Source organism: Schistosoma haematobium, chromosome 2, assembly GCF_000699445.3.
Source record: "Schistosoma haematobium chromosome 2, whole genome shotgun sequence".
Lineage (NCBI taxonomy): Eukaryota > Metazoa > Platyhelminthes > Trematoda > Strigeidida > Schistosomatidae > Schistosoma > Schistosoma haematobium.
The window spans coordinates 41,617,662-41,630,112 of record NC_067197.1 but is presented as its reverse complement, the minus strand read 5'-3'; the positions used below and the strand labels follow the sequence as shown (position 1 = coordinate 41,630,112).

The 12,451-nt window shown below is 34.8% G+C and overlaps 1 protein-coding gene across 1 annotated transcript in view; it reads right to left on the bottom strand.

The window, feature by feature from the left end:
* CLEC-57 (cholinergic receptor, nicotinic) overlaps positions 1–9,863 on the bottom strand; it is a 34,424-nt gene extending 24,561 nt beyond the window's left edge. Inside the window, exon 1 of the mRNA XM_051215236.1 lies at positions 9,768–9,863. Coding sequence (XP_051068431.1) covers positions 9,768–9,849 — 82 coding nt within the window. The 5' untranslated portion in view covers positions 9,850–9,863. The remainder of the gene's footprint in view (positions 1–9,767) is intronic.
* Positions 9,864–12,451: the final 2,588 nt, after the last annotated feature.

Below are 12,451 nucleotides of genomic sequence, written 5' to 3'. Positions count from 1 at the left end.
TAATATAGCCTTGTGGGCCAGAGCAATTTTACATTGGTTTTCAGAAGAACCAGACACCATCCAGGTTTAAATTTTATAAGCCGAGAAGTACAGCTCAAGCCCGTTTAGCAGAAGAACCAGACACCGTATAGGCTTCAACGCTACAATCTGAATAGTATGGCTCAAACCTGTGGCGCAACCATACAGGTACCAAGCACCCTGGTAGACCATTCGCACAATTCATATACACATTCACATCACATGTATAGTTATTCCGATCAATGATCACATGAATCAATTATGCACAGCACGAACAGGCCAAAGTTGACCTATTCCGCTTACACGACAGTCAAACTCAATAATGTTAGCAATGGCGAAATGCCTCACAATGTCCCAATGACAATGAACCTCGAGAACACTGAAAAGCAACCACCAGTATGAATAAAAATCGGTTATCCAGAAAACCAATTTTGTGCATGAACAGTCAGCAAAACATACCAAGGCAATGCCGAACCACCCACAATACCAATGGCGAACCTCCAGCCTCATATAAGACCTTCAGCTCTACATAGCCATATAGCTTATATTGCATACAACACATATGTAGGGTAGTAAGCGAAATAGCCCAGCCTGAAGCGATAGGGCTTAAATAACTCCCAAATCCCATTGTCTGGTATCGGAATACTATAACTAGACCAGTAAGACCATTTTTATCGCATTTGCGGAATTTTCATTTTTCCGACTTTTCAGACCCTGAGTTAAGGGTAGTATCCCTAACTTTAGCATATTTACTGCAATATAAGATCTATTGCTTCCGTTTGCTCCTGAAGTGTGACTTTGGAAACTCCATATTGGTTTCAAAAAAGCCAACAGATCAAGTTTGCTTTCTTAAAAAGAATGAACGTTCGATGGAACCATATTTTCAAATTCCATCGGAAACTTGGAAAGATTGTATGGCCGTTTCGCCCTAGTATGTGTCTAGCTAAAATCAATTTGTGATTACAACTGTGAAAATTCTACAATCTCCACAATTCCCCCTATAGTGATAGTAATTATGTGTTTTATACTGGCTGACAATTGTGAAGCGCATCTAATGGATTTATAGTTTGATCATAATCAAGTGATATAACTGACTAACCCATGTGATTGTAGCTTATACTTACCCATACTCGAATTCATCAATATTGATTCAAACCCCTACAAATATATGTTTTATTCAAGAGTTTTGGTGCAGCATCTATGGCAATAGGACGAAACGGCCATCCAATGCTTCTAGGTTTTCCATGGTGGTCTAGCTTCAATCGACCCATGATCTCAACTGTTGAAAAGATTGACGACTGTTGAAGAGTTATTTGGAACTAAATAGCCAATAAGCACAAGTTGATGTTTATCCTTATAAGAACATCAGTTACTAAATTCTAATAGGATTAGTTATAAGGTCATCTAAATCTGGCTATTACATTCAAACCATAAAGTATTCTTAGCCAAATTCTCAGGATTCTTGTTCAAGGTAAAATCATGTACACTCGAGTTGAAATTTAGACTTCATTATGTACATCAAAGTAATGAAAGACTGTGTGTAAATTTGCATTTCAAATGTACGTTTACAAATTCACTCCTGAGCTAGCTTGTTATTTATCCTCAATTTCTTAGTCCACTTTTCAACATTTTTCAGTTCATTTAAATGTTTCCATTTTTTTTGGTTATTGTTTGCTAAACATATAACAGTAAGAGCACAGTAGAGACGAGCCGGTTAAAATTATGAATACCATTGGTAGGCACATTTCGTACAATGAACAGTGAAAATACTTCTTTCAATGGTTGAGAGCATGAGTTAATTGAAGCTAGACCACCATGGAAAACCTGGTATTACTGGAAGGCCGTTTCGTTCTATTGTGGAACTCTTTAGCAGTGCACCTCCACAATCTCGCCTCGCGAGATTTAAACCCAGGACCTATCAGTTTAAATTCAATTGACTCATGATCTCAACCATTGAGAATACTATAATATTTACAAAACCTCTTGTGAAAATACTTCTCGTTAGTACTGAAAGCACTTAAAATGATGACGAAAATCTATTTTTACCACCGTAGAAACAAAATCTTAGCAGTTTAAAAATTCCCATAGAATATTCAAAAATGAAGAATATTTGAGCGATCAATTGTTTTCAATAACTTCATCATCAGGCTCTACAGTTATAAGTCCATAATAATAATACTTTACAAAGGCCAAAATTAAGGCATAGCAGTGTCGAGTCATCTAGACTGGTGGCCACATTGCAACATGATCGATAGCATTCGATCTGCACTAATAAGGACTAGACACTCATAACATTGATCGCCACCCAGTGATCAATCAATTGTGATTAAGGCATGGCATTAATGAATTTGACAATGTTATGTGTTAAAAATGGTGCACGTTTACATCTGTTACGACATATGTATATACTTCAAAATGGTGTTATTCGCAAATTAGAAAGGTCATTCAATAAAGGTCAGGATGATTTGGAGTATAGCGTCCAGTCACAATAAGTAGAATAGTATTATTATAGCAAAAATGAAAATGCAAAAAAAATTTGTGTGAATAAAATGCATAGTAGGAGAATTTAATCTTGTCATTTGAGATAATAATAAGATTGTTGTGTGAATATACTATGTAATAAGGAGGGTGTTATCAAGGTAATTACAATAAACGAATTGGGAATGATGGATGTGAAGATTAAGATAGAGATAAACAAAAATAATGATAATAAGGGAAAAAAATTCAATAACCAATTTCTAAAACAACATCAATACATCACTGAGCATACCTTTAATGCGCTCAAGCCTTCGGGAACACATACCCCATCGACTATATGGTCTATGTAAGATTCATAAACCTGATGTTCCTTTACGCCCGATACTGGATATGGCAAACTCACCATACCATTCAACAGCAAAATGGTTAGTTAAATTATTAGAACCATTACACCAAGAACTGGTCAAGCATAATGTTAGAGACGTCTTTGAATTTGTGGATACAATTAAAAATATGAATATAAATGGCAAAACCATGTTATCACTAGACATAACATCTTTGTTCACTAACATCCCTCTGACTGAAACTATCGATTACATATGTGAACAATTGCTAGAAAAGAAAATAGAGATACCGATCCCAGTAAGTAAAATGAAAGAACTTCTGCTGAAATGCACTTTGAATATCTACTTTAAGTTTAACAATGAATTTTTCAGACAAGTAGATGGATCAGCAATGGGATCACCTCTAAGCCCGATCCTTGCTAATATTTTTCTGACCAAACTAGAAAATGGACCGCTTAAAGACATCCTAAGTAAGTTTGATTATTATTGTCGATACATTGATGACACACTAATCATATGTGATGAAAATATCGACAAACAGGAGATGTTGGACTCTTTCAATAATGTCCACCCAGCCATTAAATTCACCAGCGAGGAGGAGAAAGACAATAGTATAGCTTTTCTGGATGTCCTACTTTCTAGAAGGATAGACGTTTCCATAAAGCGAAATATATTTAGAAAGAGTACATGGACGGGTCAGTATACCCATTTCCAAAGCTTCACACCACTTCAATATAAAATAAATTTGGTTAAATGTCTCAACCACTGAATCAAGTTATTATGTTCTGAAGACAGTGTGGATGGCGAAATAGATATACTAAAGAACGCATTACGAAATAATGGCTATCCAGATAGTTTCGTTAAAAAATACCTCGTAAAAAGTACTAAAAAACGAAGAAATTGTGACACAGTCAGTAAAAAAACCTTATATCTGAGACTAGACTTTATAGGGGACATAGCGGGTGATATTTAAACATATCGACTCAAAAGATCTGTCGAAAGGACGTTTCACGCCGCCAAGGTACACATAATTTTCTCAACTAAACCAGTACTCATACAAATAACCAAGGTTAGGTTACCGAAGATGGGCTCTTCTATGTGTGTATAGCAATTCAACTGCTCCTGTGGAGCTAGTTACATAGGCAGTACTCAAAGGGATTTATCTTCACCTGTTCGTGAACATGTACCAGCATGGTTGAGAAAAAGGAGTTACCAAATCGATTAACAGCACCATTCTTTCTCCCTTGGTAGATAGTGAACATCATATCAAAATAGAGGAAGCTTTCTCTGTTTTATATCAAGTTCCAAAATATCTACCTCACGGAGCTAGATTACGACTGCTTTACATAGCCGAAGCCATCTGTATCAACTCCAGAAGACCAAATTTATGTATCCAGAAAAAATATATCCAGCCTCTTTGTTTACCTTGGCCTACGACTAGATCACCGGATACCTGGACTGAATATTATAAACCTCTTACCCCCTTCCTTTATTTTTGGCCTTTGTAAAATATTATAATTATGGACTTATAATTCTAGAGCCTGATGATAAAGTTATTGAAAACAATTATTCGCTCAAAATGTTGGCGTTAAATGTTGCAAATACTCAATTTTTTATCCACAGTTTGTAGATATTTTGTATAGGCCAGAGGAAATATTGATTGGTTATTTTCCTAGACGCATTGGTAAATAGCTTAACAGATATTTCATACATCACATATATTCCCCGGTTGACATTAAGCCCACGGCAATTAAGATTCCCTACCACCCATTTCTAAAAAATTGTATGGTGTGAAAGAAAAATTTAGCGATCGGTGATTGGTGTACTCGTTTTGCAAGTGTGTGCTCAAGTGATAATGAATAAACATTTTGTCACCTTTATTCATTTTGTAATTGGTCGTAAACTGTTCATCTTTGTAATCTGATTAGTTGAAATTGAAATCGCATCAAGTGCTGTGATTGGATGTCAGAATTTTGATTTTTACATTTGAAATTTAACGATAGTGAATAAACCTTTTTGTGTAATCTTAGTCTTGTAAGAAATTTAGACATTTTAAGAAAAAAACACCAACTTAAGTGCAATCCTACTGTTAGTGAATGTGTATTGGGATAAATTTTTGATTTCTGATCAAGTGATTTAATGTCACGAGTACTTATATGTATCACATAAAAAGAAAGTTGAGTGAAAAAGGAGCTGAAAATCGATTTGAATATTTGATAATAGTGATTACTGAATTCGGTCGGTTGTCTAATGCTAAATACCCAATTAATAAACAAATTATTACCAAAGTGTGTGCATAAGTTTTTTTAGTAACACATGATCTGTTGTTAGGAAAAACAAATCAACATATCAATAATTCATCATGGTAAATTACTGGTTGAAATATGTATAATTCAGGTGAAGCGACCGTAGATCATCACTTAATTAACCGACTTTGACAGTACATGAAAGTAGTAATAAATTTTCCGAAAAAGGCACTTAATATTTAGTGAAAGTTTTTTGTGTAAATGGCCATTCTTAATGAAAATTAGACAACGTTAGATTTAAATGTGGTTAATTTGGAAATCCATTGAAACGGTTCATTATTTTCACTTGTAAATTATTTGTAGTTCTGTATTTTAAAATTAATTATGTTGTCGTAAAAAGAACTAGTGTGTTTAATCAGTCATGTGTGAATATTGTTAACCGCCGTAATATGAAACCTGAATTATCTATACATTATGAATGTAACCATTTTTGACAAGCATTTGAAATATCAGTTTCATAAAGTGTAAATGAACAACCGTACGTCGTCTGACTCAACAAATATCTATCGACATTAAACGTATAAATATGAATAAGGTCAACTGTATCAATGATCATTTAAAATGTTATTCTTATTTATTTTCCTTATTATTATTATTATTATCATTATTATTATTATGTCAATTGACAATATTCAATTCCAATACTATGTATTTCATTGACACAAAATTTTTTGCAGTTTCAATTTTCCTATAATGCTTAGTCACTTATTGTGACTGAACACTTTACTGCAAATCATCCCGACCTTTAGTGAATGACCTTTTTAATTTGTAAACATATATATCGTTACAGATGTAAACGTTAACCATTGTTAACACATTACATTGTCAAATTCATTAATGCCATGCCTTATTTTTGGACTTTATAAAATATTAAAATTATGGACTTATAACTGTATAGGGTGATGATGAAGTTAATGAAAACGATTGTTCGCTAAATTATTTTTTATTTTTGAATATTTTATGAGAATTTTTATTACTGCTACAATGTGATTGTAGCAGTAATTAATCGTTATATGGGTGTGCAAATGAAAACGGTGATATAATCAGTAGTTATGAATAACAATGAAGGCTTAGTTGACGATCAGACGTACTTCTTACGTACGCATAGTTCTGGTTTCAGGAACTTTTAATATAAAACAAGAATATGAAATTCTTGTTTTTTGTATTCATGAAACGGATAATATTCTTATTTCTTTTTACACTTACTATATGACCTTTAATCACATTAATGATTTCAATGATGACGGTTTCAACTTGTTTTATAAAGTCAGTATTTTATTCATAAATAAGTTAATTTTCTTCATTTTGTTTACTTCTCTATGAGCTTTAATCACATTCATCTTTGTAATGGTAATCACTAATAAATGTTCTCATAAACTTATTGACTTAAAGAGCTAATTAGAATTTTCACTATATTGCAATATTCCTATTAAAATGTACTCAAAATGTACTATTATTAGATAGTTTACAAAAGTGTTACTAATACATGAACAGTAATCACATTATTTTAAATATAAAATTACTAGATTAGTCTTCATTAGATGACAAAATCTTGTCCAAGTTTTCTCAACCTTTATATCTAATAAACGTTAGAAACAAGTTTACGAATACATGAGCGATAATCGCTTTTCGATTATTCATATCTAAGGTATATCTAAATGCATTTGACATTAAAAAGTGCTTAATCACTTGACCTTTGCCATAGACAAAAACAATATTGGGAAAAACCCACTTCATCACCAGTTTCACAGGGCGGCTGTGCAAGATTACAGATGTCACACAAACGGTTCTCTTCATCTTCTTCATTTTGGATGTCCCGTTCTGTTAACTCTTCTGAGTTTATCGAAACTACGTCATCCTCGTCGTTACTTGACGTTTCATCCAAATCAACATTAACTCGGTGCATCAACGGCGTTGTAAAGTTAGTCGACATGCTTGTTCCAGTAAACAACTGCGGTTCTGCCTGTAAGTTCAACGGCGTTGGTGGTATTCTACCGTGAAGTTCTTGATAAAATTGGCTATAAAGTGAACTGCATTGTTCCTCAGACAGTCGCCTGACTAACGCAATCAATGTATTCTTCATGCTCGGCTGGCTCAATTGCATTGGGAAATAATTCTCAACTGCAATACGAGTCAGATAAGTATCAGAGTGTAACCACCTATCACATATTGACTGTAAGTTCACATCAGTCATATTGTGTGTACAGTAAGCCAATATGTGCCGACATGGCAAACCGTTCTCAATGGAAAATGAACAGGAGCAGCGCATGGAATCACGGTGTACATTGTAAGTGCCTGTTGCGTCCACAGCCGTGAATAAGTCAACAGACATTACAAACTCCGTTATAGGAGTGCGCAGGTGCCGCTTCAGTACTTGACATGCAGCTGGTGTCAGTCGTTCCTGAAGTCCACGCATTGCTGGCTCTTGCCCGATGTTGGCTTTTATCCGGCAATCTGATGTATATTTCTGTAATCTTGCTTCCATCCAATATCCAACGCAAAGTAGCACACTAAAAATAAATCTCAGCACAGGTGTTTTTCGACTCAGTTGATGCATCTTCAAAACGCAACGAGAAACAAGGTTGTCAAAAAGACTTCCTTCATTTCTGTTACGTGAGAAACAACAGCGTTTGTACTAGGCACGTTACTCTCCTCCATAATGATGATTAAAATGTACTGATGTTTTATAACAATCCGACAAAACATAACTAACAAATTAAAAACGAACTTTAAAACTAGCCATTTCATTGGCCGAAACGGGATGAAAAATATTGCAATTTTGGGTTGAAAAAACATTTTAAAAAAGGGTGGGTGGGGGGTTTTTGAAAAAAATTGCCGTGGGGCTAATGAATTTCCCTGTCCCTTGTACTTACTCAATCGTTGGTTGTTGGCTAATATACAATATACACATGTTCTTGATTTGAGTTTTGTTGAAACTTGGTAGAATATTAATAGGTAGGTATCTAGTATAAAGCAACTGAATCGTATATGCAGAAAAATCGTTCACTGTTCGTCTTAAGCAATCTTGTGTAGTATTAGTGCAAGGGAAAAATACAAGAGGAAGTCGTTATTATACCTAAATCCTAACCCTAAACTCTAATCTTCATACAAAATTTAGCGAAGTGCCACCATACTATTTAAAAGAAATAATCAGATAATGCCTCTTGAATCTTCTCGCTTGACTCATACATTCAAATGGATATAAAGCGCTTGTGTATTATAACTGATATTAGTTTGTGATGGACACCACGATGGTTTACCCCCAATACTGACCTAAAATACCCAACCCTAACAAAAAATAGTATATGGACGCTTAAAAGAATATTTGACACCTTATAAGTGTTCTACAGTTAACAGACAGAGGAACCTGTTGAAAACTTTTACAGATCACCAAATATGCAGAATTTTTTTTAAAAATCTCGTTAAATTATTTCTTTAAAATGAACTAACCATTTATCAAAACTGTCGTCTGATCAGTTAAGAATTGGTTAAAAATTCATCACAGTTGTTTTCGGCACATACCTAAGCTACACATCACTAGTTTACGAACTTCATAGGGGACCCTAATTGACCCAGTCAGTGAGCTACAACGTAGAACCAGGCACAAATATGCATCGGTCCAAGTTGCCACACCTTATTAGCACTACAAGACGAACACCGAATTCATAGTAGTTAATTCAATGGTGGTAATATATAGAAGAAAGATTGTGTATAAAGATATCGTATAGGAAGAAAGAATTAGCTGGTAGAAAGTGAGGTATAATGTAATTTGAATCTGATTGTTTAAGAACAGACAAAGAATGTTTACATCTACGCCAGTGTGATCGATTCTGAGCCATGTCACACACAGTCGCCAATCATTGATTATGATAGATACATGGATCCCAACCATGTAGTCTGCATCTCCCAACATGGCCCAGACTAGAAGTTAGTGACTTCAAGCACTGATGCCACGTTTTGATTTAGCCCCCTCTAACTTTCTTCCATCCGTCCCCAACACTAGTCAGCATTGCGCGTCATGGTAATCGGTGTTCAGCCATACGCAACACGTGGCCCAACCATCTCAGACGATGAAGATTCGCAACCTAATCAACTGATTTGCCACCATTCCCTAATACCCTGCGTCTAACCTCACTATAACTTACCTGGTGATCCCAGGAGATGCGAGCAATATTTCAAGGACATCTGTGGTCAAATACTAGTAGCTTACGAGTATCTTCTACTCTTAATGGGCATGTTTCGCAGCGGTAAATAGAACAGAACGAATTGCTTCACAGTATACTCGTCCCTTAATTGATAGACTGATATCTCGCCTTCGCCATAGTTGACAAAGCTAAACAAGTTTTTCGAATCCAGATACATATTTGTTTAAGACATATCAAATATCATGTAGAAATTAAGTAAAATAAATATAAATAATAATGAAAATTTTCGATTATTATATTTGACTGTAATAGATCCCAAGCTGCCAATTTTGGGGAAGCCGCTATAGTAAATTTTGGGGAAATGGCACAAAACCCCAAAATTTCCCCAAAGTTGGGAGCTTGGGATAAGGATAAGATAAAATGAATAGTGTATAATAATAACAAATAAACATGAATGTAATTTCAATGATGCTTACTAGTTTGTTGATAAGTCAATACAAAATTTATAGATAGTATTATCCAATATTTAATAAAGAAACATGAACACATTGATAACATATCATATATTTATGACACGTTTGAAGTACTTTTATACTTCTCAAAAGGTTCTAATGCTTTGATATAAACTATAACCAATCAAATCATAAAATCTACTTTTTTTCCTCAAAAACCAATCAAAGAACGATAATTTATTTACTGTATCTATGAGCCAATCAAAACTAACCAGTATATTATAATGCTGAAGGTCATTTATTTGAACATTTTTCTATATTCGATTGAAAGAGAGATAATCTAATTTTGCATTCAAGTTTTATTGAGAAATATGTAGATAAAGTGTTACTATGAAAAAAACTTTAGCGAGATTTATTAATTTATGGACAAACCAATCAAATATAAGATAACAGGTCTTGCATTTTGATGTGAAATTCAGTCATCCATTTGGTTAAATAGAGTTTTGGTATTATAGCTGATATCAGTTCGTGGTGAAAACCCTAAATGTAATTCCTAACCGTAATCATCATATGTAAATCATCACTATAGTTGCTCAGACAGGTTTATAACCCTCATTTGATTCTAGTTATTAGGTGGACACTCTCAAGGTATGTCTAACGTCGCCCAAATATCGTTCATAAATTACATTCTCACCAAAACTTGATTAATTTGATTAAATATTCTTTTCTAGATACTATCATATTACCTCTCTCTATATACGTATAGTATATATTATTCAAGTCTCTTCTCAAATTAATTTATAAGAATCCTACTATGCATGAATAGGGTGGATCACAGTAATGTGGGAGGCGAAGATGTCTGTTCCGTCATGATGAAAATAAAATATACCAAAGGGAGGAGAGAAACTTATCCGAAAATACAAGGACAATAACACAATATATAGAAGAAAAAAGAAATATAATATCCCAACAGAAAATAGTTTATAGTTTGTTGTACAAGATCACGTCGAACTCACCAATAAAGATCGTAGTATAAAAACCCGGTCAAATCAGATATGGAAAATGAAGTGTTTAGAAGACATAATTGGGAGGCCATCGATATGTCACGAAGCTGGCTAACAGTTGCAAATGATGCGTAGTACGGTGTACCCACTCATGATCTGGTGCGGATGCATGACCAAGAGCTTTTAGCCAGGTGAATCCAGTAGAGTTAATATGGTCAGCATCAATGTCGATGACTTACAGAATTAATGTGGGGATTTATTTACCGCTACGTCTCAGCTTAAAGTGGTAGAAACAGTACACGTTAGAACCCATATTGTGGTTGCCAACATCACTCGAAGACCGAAGAAGGATCGTACTACTCGGTGGGATATTCCCCATTCAATCGGTTCAGCTGATAAATATTCGTTACCGCTAACTGAAGTTCGGATGATCATGAGGCTGACTGCGAGCTTTCTGACCCCTAAAAATTTAAGTGTTCTGATGTAGTGACCGTTTCATGTGGTTTTAATTGGCCCAAACCAACCTGAAAATCACTTAGGTGAGTCAGTGTCACCAGTGAGCGAACAGACAGCAACCACTGTCTCCTATGACAACGTTCAGAAAACTGTTGATTTCTAGTGATCAACCATAAACACAAAGAGGCGTCGTCTAACAAAGAAACGCAAAATTCGTCCGACAATTGAACCATATCGACACCAACCATCAAACAAGTTCCTAACACGTCGTCCCAGTTCAACAAGAGATACAAACTATTATCACATTTTCTTACCGTGCTCACATGCCTATGCCAACAGAATCTAACCTAATTATTTTCGGTATGCGCTTCTCTCTTTCTATAAGCAGTGTTCCTACAAGATTAGTATGCATCGACTAGTAACAACAAGTAAAATAATTGAGCACAGTGAGCATTGACTAATCTCAAGAGTTCAGAAGTGTTGAATGAGTAGTCGCTATTGTATCAATCAGAGGTATACTTCAGTTTTACGAATAATATTCTTAAAGAGAATATTATGACCTTGGATCGCTTTTACCCCGTGATACTTGTTATGACTTGACCTTGGTCTGTGTAGTCTAAATTATGACCTTGACGCGTTAGGCTGAGTGGCTTAACCTTGAGTCTAATACGCGTGAGTTCGATCGGGGTAGAGAGAACTATTCTAAATCCTGATTGGTTGGCAAGCACGCGAGTGAAAGAAGACAAGACAGTTGGAACACTAAACTCTGGATTCTCTGAATTCGGATTACTACAAAAATGTACATGAATAAATAAGTGCATATCTTGACCACGACGTACGATAATTTGGAAAAATACAGTTATGCCCGAAACAGGGAATTAGGGTAGAAAATATAGTGCAAAATATAATGTTTAAATTACAATATTTTTGGAACAAAAAAAAGGGTATGCTAGTGAATGATACATAGAACGAAAGCTCGTGTTATGTAGAATAAGATAGGGACAAAAATAAATATAAGTGTTTTACAGGGTTTGAATGAAATGCAATAACGTCCCAAGAAAATAGCTTTCGTAATTGTCTGGGCTTCTTAATTCCCCGTTCATAACACCTTCCCCCTTAAAAAAAAATATAAAAAAATGGTTAGTTACTATATACAGGTAAGTGCTGAGATATCATCATTGATATCTTCCTTCGGAAACGTATGTTCTCCTCTTTGGGTCTACCTGTAGAATATCTGGTCTTCTGCGT